Here is a 23,222-nt window from a genome sequence, read left to right on the forward strand (position 1 = left end):
AACTCTTCACTGTCAGGTGAAATGAAGCAGCTGGTGACTCCACATGTAATAGTCTGCAGCCCTCCCCAGATTGTCAGACAGGGTGCAGCAACAACTACGACGGCTTGAAAGAATGGGGTAATTGGCTGGATACAATTAAGGAGATAAAGGGGGAAAAAATAAAAAAGCAGACCCTATGAAGTCATTTAAGAAAATATTTTGTCTTACTTCACATTTTTAAAATCTGAAAATGTTTAACAGACCGAAGAAATAACTTCGCTGGTAATGAGGCTTACAAAGGGTGGAATTTCACTCTTTGCGGGACTACAATCCAGTTTTCTGATTTCAAAAGATGACAACTGCAAATGGATTCACTAGAGTCCAGTAAAGAGCATTAGATGGCAGATCAGGGCAGAGCTACTGTGTTTCATGTGAATATGGAAGATAACCAAAGTGATAGAAAAGAAAAGTGTTGCATTATACAACATTGATGATAACTTGCAAAATGTTTCCATAACCCATCCCTGAAGGGATTCTGATTACACACACAAACAAAACAACCAGTTACCCACTAAACTAAATACCCTCTGGGCTCCATTAAAAAGGCCTCTACATGTACCTTGCACTGTACAAAACAGACCTGGCTGGAGGGCGCAACAACCTGAGGCAGTGCCACAAAAAGGGAGAACATTTCACCTTTACAAGCCCTACATTACACCCACTTACAGTTTGACTACAAAACAAGGGTCTCGTCTCCCAGAATCTGAACTTAAATCTAGATTGACATAGCCAACTGAGTTGTTTTCAAACGTTGTTTACCTTTTCATGCTGAAACCTCCCCATAACTACCCAGGTCGTTAAAACATTACAAGTGTTTTCATTTCATGCCCGCCCCCAAATCTTAAACATCAGCAATACCGAATTTATTGGAAAGAATTTCTTCATCGTGTCCTTTCAGCAAACATACATTAGAAAGCACCAGGAACCCGAAGACAGCGGTGACCAATTTCTCCTCCGTTCGAAACAAATGTTGTGTACCCATTTCTCATGGGACTTAACAGACGAGCACTCTTGACAATTGTTTCACTTGACTTGCCGCATCTGTGTGTCACACATTTGCATAAAGTTCAATATCTCTCAACTTTCCCTCATTGCTAGACACAACTGGCCACGTCTGCGGCTGGGAAGCCAGATGTGGCCGTGTCCTGGTTGCTGCACTAGCAACTCCTCTGGTCAGTCAGGGCACCTGATCGGGGGGTGGGGGGGGGGGAATTGGAGGACTAGCATGATCCTGCCACACGCCAGATCGGTCACTCCTGACTTCTCACTGTCAGGTAAAAAGAGGCTGGTGACTCCACATGTATCAGAGGAGGCATGTGGTAGTCTGCAGCCCTCTCCAGATCAGCAGAGGGGGTGGAGCAGCGACCAGCATGGTTTGTAAGAGTGGGGTAATTAGCCAAATACAATTGGGGGAAGAAAAAAAAAAACAACTTTCCCTCATTGCCCCACTCAGTGCCACCCTGTCGCCGTTTGTTGGTATCACTGACATCTGCTCGTGTTTTTAGCTACTATTGGAAATGACTGAACTTCGTGTTGGTTACAGCTGTTTTTTGGCAGTCATAGAGGTGAATGTCCATTATAACTGCGAGTGTCAATGATAATAACCATGTTTGTATATCATTCTGTTGTGTACCTTGCCGCAACATATGCGTATCAAGAATTTGCATCGGGACATAAGATCGTATCCGTTTCTTCGGGATATTCATGGGCCACCGGAACCAGTAACAAGACTGTAGTTGTACTGGGCAGCTCCCAGCAACCTACAAGCCTATGCTCATCTTTTTTCTTGATAAACAACTCTAAAGAATGTCTTACCGACGACCTTGGCCATCATTTCCTCAATGTTGTTTTCAGCCCAGGCCCACGGCCGAGAACCTTGAAGGTGACCGTGAACGCCCCTGTGAACCAAGTACAAGAAACTACCTTGAGAGAGAACAAGAGAGAGAGGCCTTTACTGCCCAACATACAAGGTGAAATGTATCTCGTGCAGAGCTACAAATTATCCATCTGTGGGGGAGGTTTGAAGCTGCGGTGTGGGACTTCTCTATATAAACAAACATCCATGACATTCAAGCCCTTGCCAAAGAAGACCACAACGATGATTAAACCCATCACCACCAGGTAAATCTCTGGATTTCACAGTACTCCGGATGTCTGGTGATACATTCCCACACTGCGACACCAGTACCGATGCGGTTTACAGCAACCAGCGATGATCGCTTTGCCAGAGCTGTGGAAAAGGATCTGAACTCTTTCGTACAACTATCTCCTCACCAATAAAGTCAGCTAATTTTCTTTCATATCCTACAGATCATGATCTTCTTAGTTTAAAAAAGACTTTTGTGTTACCCAAATTTTCTCTTTGTTGGGAAAATGTACTGTTTCGTTTCTACAATAACAGTCATAAACATAAAAAAATCACAAATAAACGATTATTTTGTCAAAAGTATCAGATTCACAAATTAAATTTGAGATATTCTAAACCTTATAGGGTTTGAAAATAACACTCAAGTACATTAAAACCATGTTTTCACTCTAAAAATAAGCTGACAAACTTGGATTCATGTTTTCACTTAAAAGAGTGGCTCTGATGTTTGGTCTGCTTAAACAACTTCTTTGTATGTGATTTCTATTGTCAATAAAGGTTTGATTCTTTAAACAAAAAAAAAGGAAAAACATGAACTTCCGTGTGACAAAAGCGTTGGCGTGTCTGATTGGCTGCCTTCAGGGCTTTCTTTTGGCAGGAAGCCCTGAGAACAGTTCCTGATGCGCCACAAAAAAGGCAAACTCGTCTTTCCGTTGAACTACGGTAAAAAAAGAAAAGAAAGCAATCGACGACGAGGACAAACGCAGACGTTTCTTGTTTGAAGTCTGGAACACTGGTGAAGCTTTTCTTCGTTGGAGAGCGGTGAAAGAATAGAAGTAATTAATCTCACTGCCAGAAGGGGGAGACAAACTTCCACAGTGCAGGTTTAAGCTCTGGGGGGAAAACCGCACAAATTTCCATTGCGGCGAGACAGAAGCCAAAGACTTGGACTTATGTTAGAACGTCTCATATTTCATTGTTATGAAATCAGATCATCCAACCAGCTTTAAGTGAATTTCACCTAATAAAAGAAAATGAAGACATTTTTCTCTTGTATTAATGAAAAATTATTTGATAAGACTGAAAACAAGAAGAAACCTTTGAAGGAGGACATTTTTTGGCAGTGTGGTTACCGCAAAAAAATAAAAAAGTCCAACGTTCTTCAAATGGAGTGAAATCTATTTGGCTCAAACCACATATATACTAAATGAACTATACAAGTAATTAGACACTAATGTGCGAGTTCTGCTCTTGGGTTCATTTTCATGGCGATACTTCGATGATAATGAGGATAAAATGAAGGTGAACATACGTTTTAGCCCATTTCTCCAGCTCCTCGTCCAGATACTTCTTGGTCATTTTGGGGAGCAGTCCCAGAGAGTTTCCCGCAAAGTAAACACACTCTTCAGCACCATCAGCAGCAGCACAGCTATCCGCTGGGGGGAGAATAAAGGGCACACCCACTCATTTTATAGAGATTCATCTCACTCAACAGTTGAATTAAAGACAACATCTACTAAAAGACCTCCAGGAAAGAAAAGACTAAGCATGTACTTTTTTTTTCCTTTGTTCGATCGTTTATTTGAAATTGGGCCATTCCTTTTGCATTCAAGGATTTCAAAAACGTGAGCTTTACTTAAAAAAAATTACATGCTGCAAGCGCAAAAGTCGTTTTTAGTCAGGTGTATGTACTTGTGTTGTTGATGTATAGTCTGGGATCATCTGCTAGCCATTTATGAACATGGATAACACAACTTCTTAAAAGGACCGAGACCTCTTGAGGACCGATGCCAGAAACCTACGTCTGTCTATAAACCACTCAAACTAACCACTAAACTCCTCTCCCTTGGCCTCAACCCCTCCCTCTGCAACTGGACCCCGGACTTCCCGACCAACACGCCTCAGTCTATAAGGTTAGGTGACCACACCTCCTTCACCCTGACCCTCAGCACAGGTGCCCCTCAAGGCTGTGTTCTGAGTCCCCTCCTTTTCTCCCTCTTTACCCACGACTACCTGCCAACTCACCCTTCAAATGTTAAGAGTTAAGTTTGCAGATGACACCGCAGTCATTGGCCGTATCACCAACAATGACGAAACGGCCTACAGGGGCGAGGTTCGGCACCTCACGTCACGGTGTACTACCAACAATCTGGTTCTCAACGGGCAGAACACGAAGGAGCCGATTGTGGACTTCAACAGGTCTAGAAGCTGCAGCCACTCCCCCATACACATCAATGAGGTGGAAGTGGATTGTGTTTCCAGCTTTAAATTCCTTAGAGTCCACATCGGCAAAGAACTTTCCTGGACATCAAACACCAAGGCCCTTGTGAAAAGCCCAACACCACCTACATTTCCTGAGAAGCACCCGTCTATCCCCCAAAACTCTGACCAACTTCTACCACTGCGCCATAGAGAGCACCCTCACCCGCCGCATCTCACTATGGTATGGCAACTGTACCTCAGTAGACCAAAAAGCTCTGCGCCGGGACGTCAACGCGACCCAGCATATCACCGGTACCCAGCTCCCAGCCATTAAAGACATTTACCACAAACGCTGCCTTCAAAGGGGTCTCAGCATCAGCAGAGATCCCAACCGTGGACTGTTCCCCCCCCTGCACTCTGAGAGTCACTACAGGAGCCTCAGAGCCCGCACTACCAGGCTCAAAAACAACTTCTTTCCACAAGCTGTTGCCTACCTGAACCTGGCTACCCACTGAATGTCTGTAGATATTTTGAAGTATTTTGTACTCCAGCTCTTTTTTAACTTATTTTTAGCTTTTGGTCTTCACATGTGTATATCTTATACTGTGTTTGCTGTGTTTCTCTGTGTCCATCTTGCACTGTTTGGTGAAGCCACAGCCCTCATTTCATTTTTAACATGTGCCTGCACATTGTTTTTAATGACAATAAATTGAATAAGTATGATGTGCCAACAAGGCAAATCTCATCGATGAGTTCAGTAATGCTAATGTTGCATGAGGCTGCAGACTCAAGTGTTACGTACTTTTTTGACTACCAAAGAATGTCAAACTTGAAATTGATAAGCTACACCTTTGAATACTTGTGCAATCATCCTTCAGTTCCTCAAATACCAACCAATACCAGTCAGGAAATTGCAACACACAACATGGGAAAACGTGGCCCGGAAAGCAAAAGGACTTATTAGCCAATTTGACCATGTCCTGTCCAGTGAATTCATTGTAATGCCCTTAGGCTGGCGCTATAAAGCACCCCCCAGGAAAACAAATCACTATTGTAAGTCCTTCATTCCTTCTGCTATCAGGCTGTTATCGGTGACAGTCGTCTCTTTAAATGAATGCTTTATATTGTTCGGTTTATACATTGTTTGTCTTCACATACCTCGTGGGCCTGTACGTTCACTGACTGTTGCATTGAAATTTAATGTGCAATGTATCTTAGGATGCTTCATTTACTTATTCTTCTAACTTGTGTAAATTTTTATCCTTCCTTGTGCGAGTCTGCATGCAAGGCCAGACGAGGGTGACAGCGTGCATCTCTTGCCCATGTACTGATCAGTCTGTTGTCTCTGACATACTCGTGACTGCCACTTGTGTGTGAGTTGGTGTATGGTCTGGGTAGATTGTAAAACTGAATTGCCCTTCTGGCATAAATAAAGTTGTCTGAATCTGAATGACATACACAGGTCATTTCAGGGACATAAATACCGGCTAAAAAGAGGTCTGTATCTAATCTCCAAAAACTGGATGCCATCTTTTTTGGCTGGTTACACTCAGTAATTAAACCCGATCTGTGTCGGTTACATGGACAACAGCAGAATCAGCAGTGCTCTTAAGCGTCACCCGAGACTTGGACCTTGTTGCCCATGTGTGGAATTTAAGACAATCAAATAGCCGGATGAATGACAACATTTATATTTCAACACTGTGGGGAAACTGGTTTGGTTCGCTGCTTTCCACTGGTGCATCAAAGCACAGCGTCCAGTCGTGTTTGGAAGATCCACCTTAAATAGTGCGAGACCTGCCGACACAGAAGCTTACAGCTGAGCCCTACACCGTGCCGCGACCCCGCAGACAGTGGATATATATACTGTGGCATGAACTGGGAATGACACCAAAGTTGAATACCCGGGGGGGGGGGCTGCTGGGACGAAGGACGTTTACTGGTTCAAAACAGGTAAACGTGTGACCTTTTCCACAACCATGGCCAACCTGCTTCATCTTAGTTTAAAGATCAGTTCTCACCGCCGACAATGTCAAACAACCACACTGTCACCTTCTATCTGGCATAAACACAATACAGGTGTTGTCAGTCTGGAGGTTTCTGTTTGTGCATGACGAGCACAAACGTGATTTGAGCCATGACCACAAAATACTACCGGCCCTGAAATTGCCATTAGCCTTGCTTAGCCGGTTAGCATCTTGTGACCTGACCACGTTTGTGCTGGTCAGGCAGTCGTCTGACAACAGAAACAAAGACATGTAAATGATAACAGCTGCATGTTTCAGCTGTATTTCATGTACGTTATTATGTTAGATATCCTGTATGATATTAAGTTTATTAATATCATTAACTTTCAGGGCTTAGTACTGCACCCAGTGTATTAAAAAAGTAGGAGGTAAAAATCCATTCGGTACAACATAGAGATACAACATTTACCCCGCAGCACCACTGAAGCACAGCGAACAGATGCTCTGACATAACGGTTTCCACATCTCTGAATGTGAACTGGTTTGAATGTTTACTCAGGAAAGCAGACTCGTGTTTGAAGCTTTTCGAACACATGGCGCTTCAAAAAATACATGTTGTCATACATTCTCCCATGATTACTGCAGTTTCAACTTGCTGTAGATAAGGGGACAGTGAGTGATTTACTGGTAAATGAAATGACCTTCAGGTCGGTGATCATCATACAGCAACCAACTATATACGGGCAATGTTTTAAGAAAAGCATTAATCTGTGTATTTACCCATTGAAATACACTAACGCGTATCAGTTTGACACTATTAAAATAACTATGAATTTAAGTAATTAACATTCATGCCAACACTATAGAACATGTGCAAACCAAAGTCTGCACATAAAAAAAGGCAATTCAAATGTGTTAAGGTGTCTTTACCCTTAACTGCACCACTGGTTGGGCCTTATTAAAAAGATGGGGGATTTATAAAATAGTGACATTTAAAAAAAAACAACAAAACCACATATAACATGGATTGACTCAACACAACATCGGTGATAGAAACATCAAAATATCTTCAGAGTTGAAATTAAACAACAGCTGAGAGAGAAGCTGGGAGCACCAACTCACATGGACGGAGATCCGCCACTTTGGGCACCAGAAACTGGTCTCTGAGATGTCGCAGGTCATCGTGGTCGTCCAGGTACTTGGCCACTTGGTCGGAAGTGGGACTGCAGCCCAGTTTAGCTGACACATTCTCCAGTACTTGCACAGGGGATGAACCGGAAAACTGGGCCATGACTCCGGATCAGAAGACAGCACGCAGCCTACAGAGACAAGAGGCGCATGACAATAACATATAAAACCATTTGTCGCTCTCCTGGGGGGGGGGGGGGGGGGCAAAAAAAAACCCAGCAGTTCTTGCAACTCACGGGCGTAGAAGCTGATTTCCGAGGGATCTGCTTGTAACTGACTCAATGCAGCGGAGGTGCTCTTTCACCCGACCCGTGTTTGACATGAGCTAATCATTGTCTGAGCGGCTGACCTCGGATATGGATTAACTGATAGAAAACCACTCCGTGACGTCCCAGTCTCCGTTTCTTGTAACCAAGCAGCAGGGACACCCCCGTTCCTGTTTTTATATCTATTTTAAACTGTTTCCCTCTTACAAACCAGCCACAGTGAGGTCTCTGAGCACAGCAAGAGGCGCGTCTTCACTCAACACAAGGTGACACTTGTGTATTTCCTCTTTATTACCGCTGACGCACATTCACCACACCACCACTCTCAGGCTGTATAGAGTTTGTAAGGTTCACATATAATTACGTCCACCTGGACAGTTTTATTTTAAATTGGTTGTGCAGCTCTTACTCTGTCTCATCATGTTACCACTCACTTATATGTGTATATATATATACAAACACACACACACACAAACAAACTTTGTATAAAGAAACAATGAACAGTAGGGAAAGTACTCACCAAATAAGGAGCAAAATAATCCAGTGAGTCAAGTAAATCCATTATGAGACAATACCAGCCTGTTTCATGCCGTAAGTGATCATCAGCTGTCAATCAAGTCACCTAGGTAACTTTATTGACATCTAATGGTTGCTTGTGGCATGGAACAGGCTATTACTGTCTCATAAAGAATGTACTTGACTCACTGGATTATTTCGCACCTACTTTGTTGAGCACTTTTCCTATCGCCGAGTGTTTCTTCTAACAAAGTTTCATATATATATTGTAAGTAACAAAATCAAATAATGCAAACATGCTCAAAATAATGGTATATAAAGAAACAAGAATATTGCAGCGAGTTCAGGGGGGGCAGCCCGGATACCGCCCCAGCCAGGACGCACACCCGCATCTCCCGCACCGCGGGCGACAACGTAACCCGTCCACTATAGGATCCGACCCGTTAGCCGGGTCTACTTATTCATCTTCCCCCTCTTTTGCTTCAGGATAGCAACTCCCTCACGCCTCTGGGCGCACGCGCTTCCGATGACCTCCCGGTCTCACCATTACAGAGCCCGGGAGGTCACATGGGACTTTGTTTTTTTTGGGTTTTTTTTACTCGCACGCACGCATTATCAAGTCACACGCCCAATTTAGTAAGTCGCACGCGCACTTTACGTAAATCGCACGCACACACCGCTGCTCAGCTCCTGACAAGAGTCAAGTGCATAAAGTTTACAAGTTAAAGAACGTGACCTACCTTAGCTGTTAGCCCACACAGATTGATGCCTCTGTGATTCCCTTGGTGCCCGATAGGGGTCTGGAGAAGTACCTCCCCCTTTAAGGTGACCGAATTTCAGTGGTAGCTTTCTGCCGGAATCCAACTCCGGAGTCAAGAAAGAAGATTATGACCGACAGAATAAGAAGCAGGGTTTTATCCTCCGAGACGCCATCCGCTGGAGACACCACGGCATCCACTTCCATTCAGAGAAGGTCACTGCTTGGCAACACAAAGGGCAAAAACAAAACAAAGGCGACTGGAATTAGGATGGATGGACTTTGACATGGTAGAGAAGCAATACAAGCAAGTTAGGTCGGTTAAAGGAGGAGGCACAAGAGCACAAAGTACGGACAATAAAAAAACCATGCAAGACATTCAAATAACGGCTGCCAAATTTCCCCCCCCCCCTAGTGGCCTTTGCGGAAAACGGAAGCTTTCCAACTGTCACACAGAAATAACAGACTGCGGAGCGTCAGGTTAATATAGCAAGCACCTTAGAGGAGCTTTACGGGCTACACCAAGTTGGACCCTATCCTCGTACTAAACGATGCACACATCAAGACTGAACACACTACCTTTGTTCAAAACTCCAACTCACACCAGCCCCTTATCCTTGATGAGCTGGGTGCCAATTCAACATCTGTTGAAGAACTGCTGTCAGGCAACGATAGCGTAGGTGAAGCAGAAAGTAGTACCCAAAACTCCTTACCAAACCAACACTCCACCCCATCACAGTTAACGCATCACGGCATCTTAACCTCCAACAATGAAGCTCAATCACACAACTTGTCAGAGCTGCTTGGATCACAGCCGTCTGGTAGTGGCATATCCACTGATGAGGAAAACCAAATCCAAGTAGTGATGAAGTATTTGTACTTGATGACGCTATTCCCATGATCACTGATGGTTTTTCACCAAGTACCCATACTACTGCCCCACCAGTAACAAGACTGAAATTACGGCGAGGAAACATGTTTCAGGATCTTCACGCTGCATTTCACGAAGGCCACGTCTGTGGTGATGAGACACGTTTAGCAGTTGAAATTGTCTTACCTAATGGCCAGATTGAAAAGGGTGAGGACAACAGGGGACTACTGAGATACGCCCTCAGTGAATACTGAGATACGTTCACCGTCAAATGCGCAAGTGGCAACACAGTGAAGATCCCAACGACCCGCCGTGACATGGAGGACATACGGGAGGACGTGGCAAAGGTAATGGTACGTGGATACAACATGATGGGCGACTTCCCAACTGGTTTACCAAAGCCGTTCTTGCTACACTGTCTTGGACAAGAGGATAAAACAGAGGAACTCCTCGAATCGTTTTTGCACTCACTACCAAATGACAATATCACTGAAGAAGCCATGAAGGACTTCTCAGCTGTAAAAGAAAGGGATGACTGCTCTGATTGTCTTGAGGCACATGATGTCAGCACTCTAGTGACAAAAGAAAAGGGGTAAAACCCTTTTGGAGGTAGCACACAAAAACATACAAGATGCAGCGAACATCACTGAGTGTTGGAGTCCACGTCTGAGGAAGCTCAAACTGCCACCTGGTGGTTTGAATGAAGTGTTACATACTCTGAAGCCTACCAGCAGAAAAGTCAATGCTGCACTGAAACGCGATGAAGTCGCAACAAAAAAGGAGCAAAACATCTTTGACTAGCTGAAAAAGTACATCTGAAACGACTCCTCCATTTTTGGACAGGTGACCGATTCCCCAGACTGTTGGTGACCTCAAACGTGCTCTCAGTGTAACGCACTGGCGTTTCCCCTTTCTGTGCTACCACCGCCCTCTGTTGTGGACCAGTGTACAGAAGCCCCGAGATTTTAGCCATTCTGCATCAGTTATCTGACGTGTGCTTGTTTGAATAAACCTCCCACCCAAACCCACCTCATCACTCTCTCTCAGCCACCACCCGATTGTCCCCTTAGCTCAAGATATGGACAAAAATTGCTTGTCCGATGAGGTGTTTGTCCAAGGAGTACATCAAATGTGTGCAGTATTTAAGGGTAAAGGTACTCATGTTTTCTCATTGTGCTCCATTTGAAAGCGGTGCCAGTGTACTTGTCTCACCTGTCATCCATGTGTGGTTTGTGGAGCCAAAGAGTGACTTTGTTAGAAGCCCACAGTCCCACACTTGTGGATGTGTTTTACAGCTACCCAGTACCTACTGCTCTTAATTGGAGACGGCAGAGGAATTTACAGCACTCCTCGATTCCAACGTGTGGGTGATGGATATTAGCTAGCTCCAATCTCTGAGCAACGGTCCCAGCTGCCCCACTTACACCGACAACACTTAACACCTTTGTACAACCTGTTGTCATTGTTTCATCAGCTGCACAGTTGTGTATGGATGATATTTTATTTCATAATATTGCACTTCTGGACTAATAGGACTCTCTTCAAAGCCAGGTCTTTTCGGTCTACCTACCTTTGAATCTCACGAGTTGTTGAATTTCATGAGCTGTTTTTTTAAGCAGACACACAGTTAATAAACCAGGAGACTTGAGAAATGAATTACTTCCAAGTATTCAATTATACGTTTATTTCTCTTTTAAATGCGTGTATAATAGTTGCAGTACATTTCATTCAGCGCTATACCAAATCTACTACTACTACTTTCGGCTGCTCCCGTTAGGGGGCGCCACAGCGGATCATCCGTTTCCATCTCTTCCTGTCTTCTGCATCTTCCTCTGTCACACCAGCCACCCGCATGTCTTCCCTCACCACATCCATAAACCTCCTCTTTGGCCTTCCTCTTCTCCTCTTCCCTGGTAGCTCCATATTCAGCATCCTTCTCCCAATATAACCAGCATCTCTCCCCCACACATGTCCAAACCATCTCAATCTTGCCCCTCTTGCTTTGTCTCCAAACCGTCCAACCTGAGCTGTCCCTCTAATATAATCATTTCTAATCCTGTCCTCCTTGGTTACTCCCAGTGAAAATCTTATCATCTTCATCTCTGCCGCCTCCAGCTCCGCCTCCTGTCTTTTCGTCAGCGCCACCGTCTCCAAACCATATCACATAGCTGGTCTCACAACCATCTTGTAAACCTTCCCTTTAACTCTTGCTGGTACCCTTCTGTCGCAAATCACTCCTGACACTCTTCTCCACCCACTCCACCCTGCCTGCACTCTCTTCTTCACCTCTCTACTGCACTCCCCGTTACTTTGGACAGTTGACCCCAAGTATTTAAACTCAAATGCCTTCATCACCTCCACTCCTTGCATCCTCACCATTCCACTGTCCTCTCTCTCATTCACGCATAGCTATTCCGTCTTGCTCCTACTGACTTTCATTCCTCTCCTCTCCAGTGCATACCTCCACCTCTCCAGGCTCTCCTCAACCTGCACCCTACTCTCACTACAGATCACAATGTCATCCGCGAACATCATCGTCCACGGAGACTCCTGCCTGATCTCATCCGTCAACCTGTCCATCACCATTGCAAACAAGAAAGGGCTCAGAGCCGATCCTTGATGTAATCCCACCTCCACCTTGAACCCATCTGTCATTCCAACCGCACACCTCACCACTGTCACACTTCCCTCATACATATCCTGCACCACTCCTACATACTTCTCTGCAACTCCCGACTTCCTCATATAATACCACACCTCCTCTCTCGGCACTCTGTCATAAGCTTTCTCTAAATCTACAAAGACACAATGCAACTCTTTCTGGCCTTCTCTATACTTCTCAATCAACATTCTCAAAGCAAACATCGCATCTGTGGTGCTCTTTCGTGGCATGAAACCATACTGCTGCTCGCTGATCGTCACCTCTCCTCTTAACCTAGCTTCTATTACTCTTTCCCAAATCTTCATGCTGTGGCTGATCAACTTTATACCTCTGTAGTTGTTACAGTTCTGCACATCACCCTTGTTCTTGAAAATCGGTACCAGTATACTTCTTCTCCACTCCTCAGGCATCCTCTCACTTTCCAGGATTGTGTTAAACAATCTAGTTAAAAACTCCACTGCCATCTCTCCTAAACACCTCCATACCTCCACAGGTATGTCATCAGGACCAACTGCCTTTCCACTCTTCATCCTCTTTATAGCTGCCCTCACTTCCTCGTTGTTAATTCGCTGAACTTCCCGATTCACTATCCCTACATCATCCAACCTTCTCTCTCTCTCATTTTCTTCATTCATCAGCCCCTCAAAGTTGTCCTTCCACCTTCTCAACACACTCTCCTCGCTTGTCAGCACATTTCCATCTCTATCCTTGATCGCCCTAACTTGCTGCACATCCTTTGCAGCTCGGTCCCTCTGTCTAGCCAATCGGTACAAGTCCTTTTCTCCTTCCTTAGTGTCTAACCTGTCATACAACTCACCATACGCCTTTTCCTTTGCCACCTCTCTCTTCGCTTTACGCTGCATCTCCTTGTACTCCTGTCTACTTTCTACATCTCTCCGACTATCCCACTTCTTCTTTGCCAACCTTTTCCTCCTCGTCTTCCTTCCTCTGTCCTGATGACACACCAAGTACCTTCCTAGCTGTCTCCCTCACTATTTCTGCATCCAGTGCCTGTCTTAACTCCTGCCTGAACTCTACACAACAGTCTTCCTTCTTCAACTTCCACCATTTGATCTTCGGCTCTGCCTTCACTCTCTCTCTCTTCTTGGTCTCCAAAGTCATCCTACAGACCACCATCTGATGCTGCCTAGTTACGTTCTCCTCTGTCACCACCTTGCAGACTCCAATCTCTTTCAGATCGCACCTCCTGCATAAGATATAGTCCACTTGTGTGCACTGTCCTCCACTCTTATACATCACCCTGTGTTCCTTCCTGTACTTGAAATATGGATTCACCACGGCCGTTTCCGTCCTTTTCACAAAATCGACCATCATCTGTCCTTCCACATTTCTCTCCTTGACTCCATACCTTCCCATCACCTCTGTTCCCTTCACCAACATGTCCATTGAATTCCGCTCCAATCACCACTCTCTCCTCCTCGGGTACCCTCTCCACCACGTCGTCCAACTCACTACAGAATTCTTCTTTTCCGTCCATCTCACACTCGACTTGCGGGGCATATGCGCTGATAACATTCAGCAATACACCTTCGATTTCCAGCTTCATACTCATCACTCTATCTGACACTCTCTTCACCTCCAGCACGCTCTTGACATACTCTTCCTTCAGAATTACCCCTACCCCATTTTTCCTCCCATTCCCAGCATTGGTAGAAGAGTTCGAACCCACCTCCGATACTCCTGGCCTTACTCCCCTTCCACCTGGTCTCTTGCACACACAGTATGCCTACCTTTCTTCTTTCCATCATGTCAGCCAGCTCTCTCCCTTTACTAGTCATAGTGCCAACATTCAATGTTCCAACTCTCACCTCCACACGCCTACCCTTCCTCCTCTCTAGCCGCCTCTGGACATGCCTTCCCCCTCTCCTTCGCCCAACAGTAGCGTAGTTTCCACCGGCACCCTGCTGGTTAACAGTACCGGCGGCGGTCGCTGGTAACCCTGGGCTCGAACGATCCGGTATGGAAATCTTATTTATGATCCGCATATTCGATTTGGCAACTATTTTACACCGGATGCCCTTCCTGACGAAACCCTCCCCATTTGTCCGGGCTTGGGACCGGCACTAAGGATGCACTGGCTTGTGCATCCTCAGTGGCTAGGTTTTCAGCGCTGTACCAAATAAGATTGTTTAATTAATTTAACATACATATGTCACTACGATAAAGAGAAAACGCTTAGAGTAGGCTGCTGCATATAAGAATATTAAAATAACCGGAATAAGATTCTGATCAACATGTCATAACAGTTGATAATATATGTACACAATTAGCTTTATCATGTGTAGGTTGCACAAGCAGTTTCACATGTCCAAGTACAGACAGGTCACTGGTGGATGGCGAGGCCTGTGGAGTGAAGGGGAAGCTGGTCAAAAGGTGGAGCAGCGGAGAGTCTGGAGAAGTGATGACTGACTGGTTTGTGGGGGTGGTTGAGAAATGGAGAGGCCCGTGGAACTGAGGCTAGCGGAGCAATGGCTCTGGGCCTCACCGTTCATATCAGCCGTAGGTATTTAACAGCAACAAAAAAAGTACCTGGGCCATTCTGCATCTCGTCTTCAAATAGGTTCACAGACAGACCACAATCCTACTCAAACAATTGGGGACGGAGAATATCCCTTAATGAGATATACAAGTTAAGTGCTTCTGATGTACTGTTTGGAAAGCCTAAACCTGATTCTTCCACGGTCACTACGCATAGATCAAAAACATCTACATCACATGGAATGGTAGTCAGAAACTTGCAGGCCTGCTTGCGTCATCGTGTCAGACAACGTAGTCTCCTGCACCCCACAAATAAGGTGCTGCAACAGCGCATTGGGTATGCCACAGGGTACATTAGTGCTTGTAGAAGGGCGAATGCGACATGTGTTCCAGACTTCTGTGATCTCATTTAACTGCTCCTGAAAAGACAGACATTTCCACATTAGCTTACTTACACTGTAAACATGTTGGACTTGGACATATTGGCAGATGTGAAGTAAGGGATAATGTATAGTCCGCCGGTCAGTAGCCTATGGGAAAATACATCCCGACAGGACAAACAGGGCCCCAACCTGCAGGGCATGGTCACAACTAAGTTCAAGTTTATTACTCGTATACAGGTTAACACAAGCATTTCATAGGACGAGAAAAGAGCAAGTCAGCACAGCATTAACATTGGTGTTATAAAAATAGAAAACAATACACTTTAAGTAGTCAATATCCAATAAAAAAGACAAAAGTACTTTGTACGTGTATATAATAACAATGCAAGTTTAAAAAAGTGATGTGTACACAGTTTTACTGCACATAAAACAATTACTGTTGTGTGCGGTTAGTCTTGTTGGTGTGTGTGTGTGTGTGCACACGTGCTGTGTGTTGTTTGTGTAGGAAAATGTGTCGTCTTTGTGTGTTGTGTGCGTGTGAGAGAGAGAGAGAAAAAGAGAGCGATTATGCAACACACCTGGATTATGTTCATGAAACAAAATTGCAAAAGTGTTTTCTAAGTCCCCAGCAAACAAACTGTCCTCTTCCAGCTCTCCCAGGAGCTGTGTCCAATACTCAATACCTTCTCGTCGCATGACGCCCCACCGACTTCCAATCCTTTGATTAGCTGTGCTTGCTCCTGCTATATAGCTTCGCTCCCCTGATCTGTTGTCTTCACAACTGCGATGCAAAAATATTTGAATATCCCAACAATTCCATTCTCTGTTCCCAAGTCCCAAGTCAAGCCTCCCCCAACCTCTTCAATTGCTTCTATAAATTAGCGTCCGATTACATGCGGGTCACTGCTTGTTAGGGCTGCTCTCAACCAGATCATTCTTCTAGAGAATCCATCAATGCATCCACCAATACAAATACCGTAAGGTTTCTGTTTATCATAGCAATCTATGTGCCAAATATAGCTTAGTCCTTAGGAAAAATACTGCCTCCTGTTCAGTCACCATCTCCGACAACTCAGTACAACTCACAGGGTTGAGCTCTGCCAGAATCAATCGCACATCCTCTTTCCTTACATGAATACCATGTTCCAGACCCTTCACATACATCCACCTGTAACCATGAAGTCTCCCAGGGCCTCTTAACTGATCCACAATGAAGTCTATTACTTCCTGTAGCTCGGAATACTGGCAACGAAAACATCCATAACTTCTAAGAATTCGTTTCAGGTGTCTCTTGCTTATAATGAAACCATGCAACGCTATGCTTGCGAGTATGTCTTGATGACTCAAACTGAAATAAAATACAATGACTTTATCTCGATCCGTGATGAAGACATTGGTTATTTCCAATCAGGTCCGCAGAGCCGAAATCCTACATTGCCACAAATACGGCAGGGAGAAGACTAGTTAGGGAAGAAGTGAGTCCGCACTTATACAGTGCTTACATACACATTAGAAGCATTTTATTTACACTGAGCTAAAACATTACCAGCCCAGCTTCATTAGGCCTAACCTACAGTGAATCTTGCTTTAAACAGGCTACATGTTAACATTCTAGAATGTGTAGCAGCAATGTCTACCGAGAGACATTTTGACAATGATTCCATGTGGCTACAACAAGACAAACAAGCAGGGTAGCCCATAACTCAGGACAATATCCTGAAGCATTCAACGTTAGCTGATGAATGTTGCCTAGTTAACTCAAGTTTAGGTAGATTAAACACCTTAGCGGCAGCTGTTCGGAATCCAGCTTGCAGAATCTTTAAAAAGCTGTCCTTATCTAGGCTAAATGCTTTCGGTTGAGTAAAATGGTTCAGTTGTAATATAATAGCTAAATAACTACACATTCATGAGAACATACGCTAACAGTGTACCTTGCCTTACCTCGTTCTGCAGTGAAGCTCCGTTGTTCGGCCACGGGCTGCAAGCAGTGAGCACAAAAATGCTGTATAGGGCGAGCGACTTCCTAAAGCGTACGTGCGACTTACTAAATTGAGCGGGCGACTTAATAATGCATGCTTGCCAGTTAAAAAAAAAAACGGTAACACTTTAGTATGGGGAACATAGTCACCATTAATTAGGTGCTTATTAGCATGCAAATTAGCAACATATTGGCTCTTAATTGGTCATTATTACGTACTCAATGCCTTATTCTGCATGGCCTTATTATACAACCAGTAAGCCATTAACTATGAGTTTTCCCTCTATAACCTCAGAATTATTGCTTATTAGTAGTACCATCTCAATATGCTTTGCTTAGTATGGACTTTATAAGGTGGTAGTACCACAAGAAGAGGTATTCTCCCTTAATAGCACTGAATGAATATGGTCTGTTCTTACATAACAACACACAAAACTACAAGTGTTCATAGTGTTAAATTACTCTAAATTAAGTTTTTGTTACTTAGAATATGTTCCCCATACTAAAGTGACATCTTGATCATTACTAATTCACTAGTAATTAAGTTTTTTTACTTGGAATATGTTCCCCATACTAAAGTGTTACCAAAAAAAAACACACTCCCATGTCACATCCAAGGCTCCGTTCACCATCCCACTTCTGACACCAATGCAGCGAATTCGAGGGGTCAGCCGGGGAACCGTCACCACAGCCGGGACGTGAACCCGTATGTCCCGCACCGCGGGCGACAAGGTTAACCAGTCGACTAAAGGGCCCGACCCCTCGGCTAACGGGTCTTCTTACTCGTGTACGTTACAATATGAATTTAAATGAATAATAAAAATGACAAGAGTATGAATAACAAACAAACTAGAATCGGGATAAACTTCATTAATATATAAGAGAAAAAAACATTTCGCTACAGAGACCACCACCACCACCCAGTTTGACAGTTTTATTACTATATTTAGTGTTGTCCTTGCAACATTTTACAACTATTTCTCTCATGTTACATTTGAAGTATCCCCACTTCTGATACTCATTCCATTTTTTCTCTAAATATTTTGTGCCATTTGTTTAACTGAATCTCAAAAGGTTTTGTTTTTAAGCAAGTTATTATTTAGCCTCCAATACCCATAGTTTATTATTAGTACCGTCTTTGGAACCAACTACATATATAGAAACCAGCTTATTATCTGATAAAGAATAGCAATGTGAAACTTCTGATAAATATTGCAGGCTAGAAATTAAACATAAATCTACCCAACTTTGCTGTGTACACCAAGTGAACTCTTTACAGCTTGGCTTAAAACAAAACACCATACATCTGTTACTGACAACTTCTCACTCTGGCAAACTGGCTTTCAAGAAAGTCCATCTGTCAAATCACCTGGAGTCCCACTGCTCCGAGCTACACAGGTAGGATGGCATAAACGCAGAGAGTGAATTTCATTGCACGCATGTACAAGTGACAAATAAAGTGTATTCTCTATTGTCTTCTGTTATAATCAAATATGCATCTTTATAGTCATCGTGTAAATCCTGAGTGAACCTCATTTTGGCCTGGGCTGCCCCACGGTGGCCATATTAATCAATCAAGTTGCGTTTTCCACAGCGCTTTTCTAGCTGCAGCAGCCACTCACACAGCTTCACATTTCTGGTCAAATCTGAATTTCAGACGCCTGTTGCAGCAGAACACAAGCCGTTTCCTTTACAGTCGCTACCCATTTGGTATGCGTAAGGCCACCGAAATGTGATTTACAACGATTAACTTATTCACACGTGCATTACAGACATATTTTGCCAGGGCCGTTTGAGACTACTGACGGGAAGCAGACCGGTGCCGGACCTTAGTCGGTGTGCAGATAACGGGCTGTGTCCCCAGCAGGGGAACGGTCACCCGAAACTACCAAATTATGTTGCTGCACCTAACATGGCCGCTTCCATTATCGCCACGTGGGGTGAATCGCAGCCTCTGAATGGCGCACACACTTTGCACATTAACGCGGCCGAATGGGTTTCCATGGCAACTGTTCCACTAGATTTTATCAGAGCCCTAGAAAGAGAGAGTTACGTCAACTCCGTAGACGTCAACGGGCCACAGCAATGGCGGATCATGGGAGCCCCGGATAGTTCCAAACAGTGCGCATAGAATACGTGTCACGTTGGAATATATCTATATATCGTAACGTGCATGGATAAGTAGACACGTTGGTCCTTGACTTACGGGTCGGACCCGGTTAACGTTGTCGCTTGCGGTGCAGGAGATACGGGTTCGCGTCCCGGCTGTGGCGACGGTATCTCGGACTGCCCCCCGAATTCGCTACAATATAAATGTACAAATCTGGAAATATTGGTTAGTAGTTACCGGAAATCGCGGCTAAGCAGTTAATTTCAATGACCCGCCAACATGAACCACGTGACCCTCTCGCGTTCTGACCCCTCATTGACGCAACTCTCTCTTCCCAGGGCTCTGGATTTTATCATTCCAGCGCATGCCAGGCTAACCGCGTGCATAAAGCGGTTGTCACTCAACACGTCAAACAGACTGATGGGACTGCAGATGAGCTGCCAGCGAACTCTGGCGCCATTGGAAAATTGTGCGTCGTCCCGTCAAACAAACCAACTGAAGTGACGAGCGGATGACGCTGCCGACTGGTGGGCCGCTCCTGCAGCAGCGCCGTCCACCAACACCGGCCCCGTCGGCCTGGCGTGACATTTAACACGCGGTGACTTCACAACTGCATCACGCATAACCGCTTGATCGGCTAGTCAGACAAGATGCGAGATGAGTATTGATCCGAACAAGACGAATGGATCTTCCTCCCAACACTGCCGCCGCCGCATTTCGAAACACAACATCCACCCGGCACTTGCTCTTGCTACTGGCCGGCCAGCTTGCTCACATACACAAACTTAACGGCCAATATGTTAGCTCACCACCGCTACTCAGTGGCGGATCTAGAGATTTTTTCCTGGGGTGGCAAGACTGTGTCCCAGAGGTGGCAGCTGCCACCCCTTAGATCCGCCCCTGCCTCTACTCGTCTTGTGCGCCTGTGGCGGGAAAACCCACATTGTGAGCGGTCAACGTTTCCTCGCACAGTTCCCACCGAGACGCCACCTTATGCGCTACAGACCGAACCGTTATCTGGGTTTACAACAGCCACGTTCCACCTGCCATAATGCGGAATTTAGCTGTTCTAAAATATCGCCGGTAAATCTGTTAAACAGAGCGACACCTGCAGAGTGACGACAGGCATGAGAAAAATGCCTGACCCCCCCCCCCTTGACCTTTCCAACACGTACTGTCTGCATCGGGGGTTCTTATCCAGCAAAGGCCAGTGTGGGTGAAGGAGTCTGTTCTAAACAAGCGGGTACTACACACCTGCCTCTTAGCCTACCTTCATCATCACCTTCCTCAGTAAACACGCTACTGGGCGATGAGTGGGATCAGGTGTGTAACTGCTTGTTTGGGTGGGAGGGGCTTCACCCACACTGACCCTACCCGCATATCAAGAATGAGTTTCTTTTAAACTAAACAAAGCTGGCAGTTGTCCTGACAAAGAGGAATATTGCTTTGCCTTTAATACTCTCCCGAAATCCTCAAATATGAAGAGAAACGAGGACTTTAACAAAAATCAGGCAAATAGACAAAAAGACATAAAACAGCACAGTGTCTGCACAACTACAACCCGGTTAAGATATAGAACAGGCTTATTATGTACATTCCTCAAGGAACATGAAGCAGTATCACCTCAAAGTTCGGAGTACCAATACAAAATAATAATCTCATTAACAGCAAATGGACTGCGTATTGATCAACACTTCCACATCTTGTTAACTGGTCTAACATATTCTACTCAGACCACCCTGCTGCCACGAGTCCATCCTTAAAGAAAACATACGGTAGGACCAGAATCAAGCGATACTTACATCCATTACTGTGGCGCTCACTGGAGCCTTCCACAAGCCCCGCCATGGTGAACTGGACGAGAGCTCCCGTCTTCCCTGGGCGTCCGATCCCATCGACGAGAAAACCAGGCGACGAGAAAACCAGGCTTATTTTTCTCGTCTGGAGCGGTTTGACCAAAGCTTTCCAGGACTTGCTTCCTTGCACCTTCTGCGGCTTCACAGACAGCTCCGGGGAGGCTGAACGCCGACTGCATGCAGCCTTCCTCCTCTGCCATCCTCATCCTCATCTGTCCTTCAGTTATGCCGACTCGCAGCGTGCTCCTTCTCATTACCACGTCTTCCTCAACACCCGCTTGCTGAGCTTCCGGTCTAATTGTTGGTTCGAGGGAAGTAAATCTGCTCGGCGGCTCCTCGGTGGCTTTCAACAGACTTTTTTGGAGGATTAAGACTCGACACGGGGGTTTTCAAGTAAAGATCAGCACTTTGTGAGCTCTGGTCTTCAAAAACCACCAAAAGGCCCCCCTCCAGTCCCTACCTGGTTTTGCCATGTTAGCTTGTAGCAGTTAGCTTGTAGCAGGCAGGTGAATTTAACTCGGTCGCGGTTATCAAAGTAGTATTTCCTCCAAAACAGTAATTCGGTATGACATTGGCACCTTTATCGAGCTTTTGTCACAAAGGCCAGTCCTTTAGGTTGACATCTCGTAGTTTCTACTTTTACTTAAATCAACTGGTACTCCAAACCTTTGCGGAGCTCACAATCTTGCCCAGCCGCACCCACCTGCACACTAATGACAGACGGACCAACGCGCGACGTTTCACTACGCCGCTTCTCATTAACCAATGACAACAGAGACTGACATTTCTTGACATATGATTGGTTAGACACCGGAAGAGGCGGGAACTTTTGGAAAAAGGTTAGAGTGAGACACGAGAACGAATATAGCGTTTGGACAACGCGTTACCACAAGTGAGTCAAAACAAATCAAGTTTGCCCAACTCACAAAGTCCCAAAGGGCTGTGCAATCGGTACAGTACGGCATCCTCTACCCAGATGAGGAAAAACGCCACAAGAGAAAAATACAACACACAAAATCTACATATGAGACCTCAGTAATAGCAACAGAGGAGGGACCCCTCTTCCAGGACGGACACACGCAATAGGGGTCAAATGCACAAAACTAACAGAATTATAACGTAGTGTAAACTACTAATAATCTGACCCTTTAGCCGAGCGGTTAGCGATGTCGCCTTGTGGTGCAGTACACTCCGTATCGAATCCCGCACCGGGCAAGAAAATAACCGGTTACAGTAGCATCGCAGATTACACAGAGCGAGGTAATGCAAAATAAATACAGCTAATGCATAACATTTAGCAAACTTCAATGTGCTGGATCATAACATTGTAAAAAGAGTGCAAGGCACATTTAGGTAATCTGTGACCATCCAAGACAACATCAGGAACCCCACAGACGCAGTTAAGTGGGACCCCACACCACAAAACCAGCTCTGCTCAGTGGGGCCCTGCAGAAAGAACTTTACATGCACACAAGAGGTGAGGCCGACTTCCACACGCCATTCCCGCAGAGAGACACAGAAGACAGGAAGTCATGAGAGTGATGCAGAAGTTGTCATAGCTAAAACAGAGAGTATTTTTAAATGAGAACAGCACAAACGACAGCATACATCTCCAGGAAGGTGGGATTATGTCCATGATTTAGAGACAATCCCTGGAAAGAGAGAAAGAGTGAAAAAAGACAGAGGTGCATAACATGGGCACGTGTGCTCAGAGATACAAACAGAAGGTTAGAATAGTGTAACGCATTCGTTAAGTTCCAAGGTAATCTATTATCCCCGAGGGGCAATTTGTTGCACAGCCAGCAGTAAATACAATCAACACAAACAATTCACAAAAATAAA

The 23,222-nt window shown here is 44.9% G+C and overlaps 1 protein-coding gene across 2 annotated transcripts in view; it reads right to left on the minus strand.

The window, feature by feature from the left end:
• The window catches only part of kynu (kynureninase), a 37,102-nt gene that overhangs the window by 11,793 nt on the left and 2,087 nt on the right, over positions 1-23,222 (minus strand). The window contains exons 3-6 of one of the 2 annotated variants that reach the window (XM_056301344.1): positions 9,005-9,241; positions 7,417-7,613; positions 3,438-3,561; positions 1,855-1,937 (exon numbers count right to left, since the gene is read on the minus strand). In XM_056301344.1, the coding sequence (XP_056157319.1) occupies positions 1,855-1,937; positions 3,438-3,561; positions 7,417-7,585 (376 nt within the window). In that variant the 5' untranslated portion in view covers positions 7,586-7,613; positions 9,005-9,241. Of the gene's footprint in view, positions 1-1,854; positions 1,938-3,437; positions 3,562-7,416; positions 7,614-7,718; positions 7,818-9,004; positions 9,242-23,222 lie in introns of those variants that run through there. The other variant, XM_056301345.1, reaches the window with a different exon arrangement.

The sequence above is a fragment of the Lampris incognitus genome, chromosome 21 (assembly GCF_029633865.1).
Source record: "Lampris incognitus isolate fLamInc1 chromosome 21, fLamInc1.hap2, whole genome shotgun sequence".
In the NCBI taxonomy this organism is placed as follows: domain Eukaryota; kingdom Metazoa; phylum Chordata; class Actinopteri; order Lampriformes; family Lampridae; genus Lampris; species Lampris incognitus.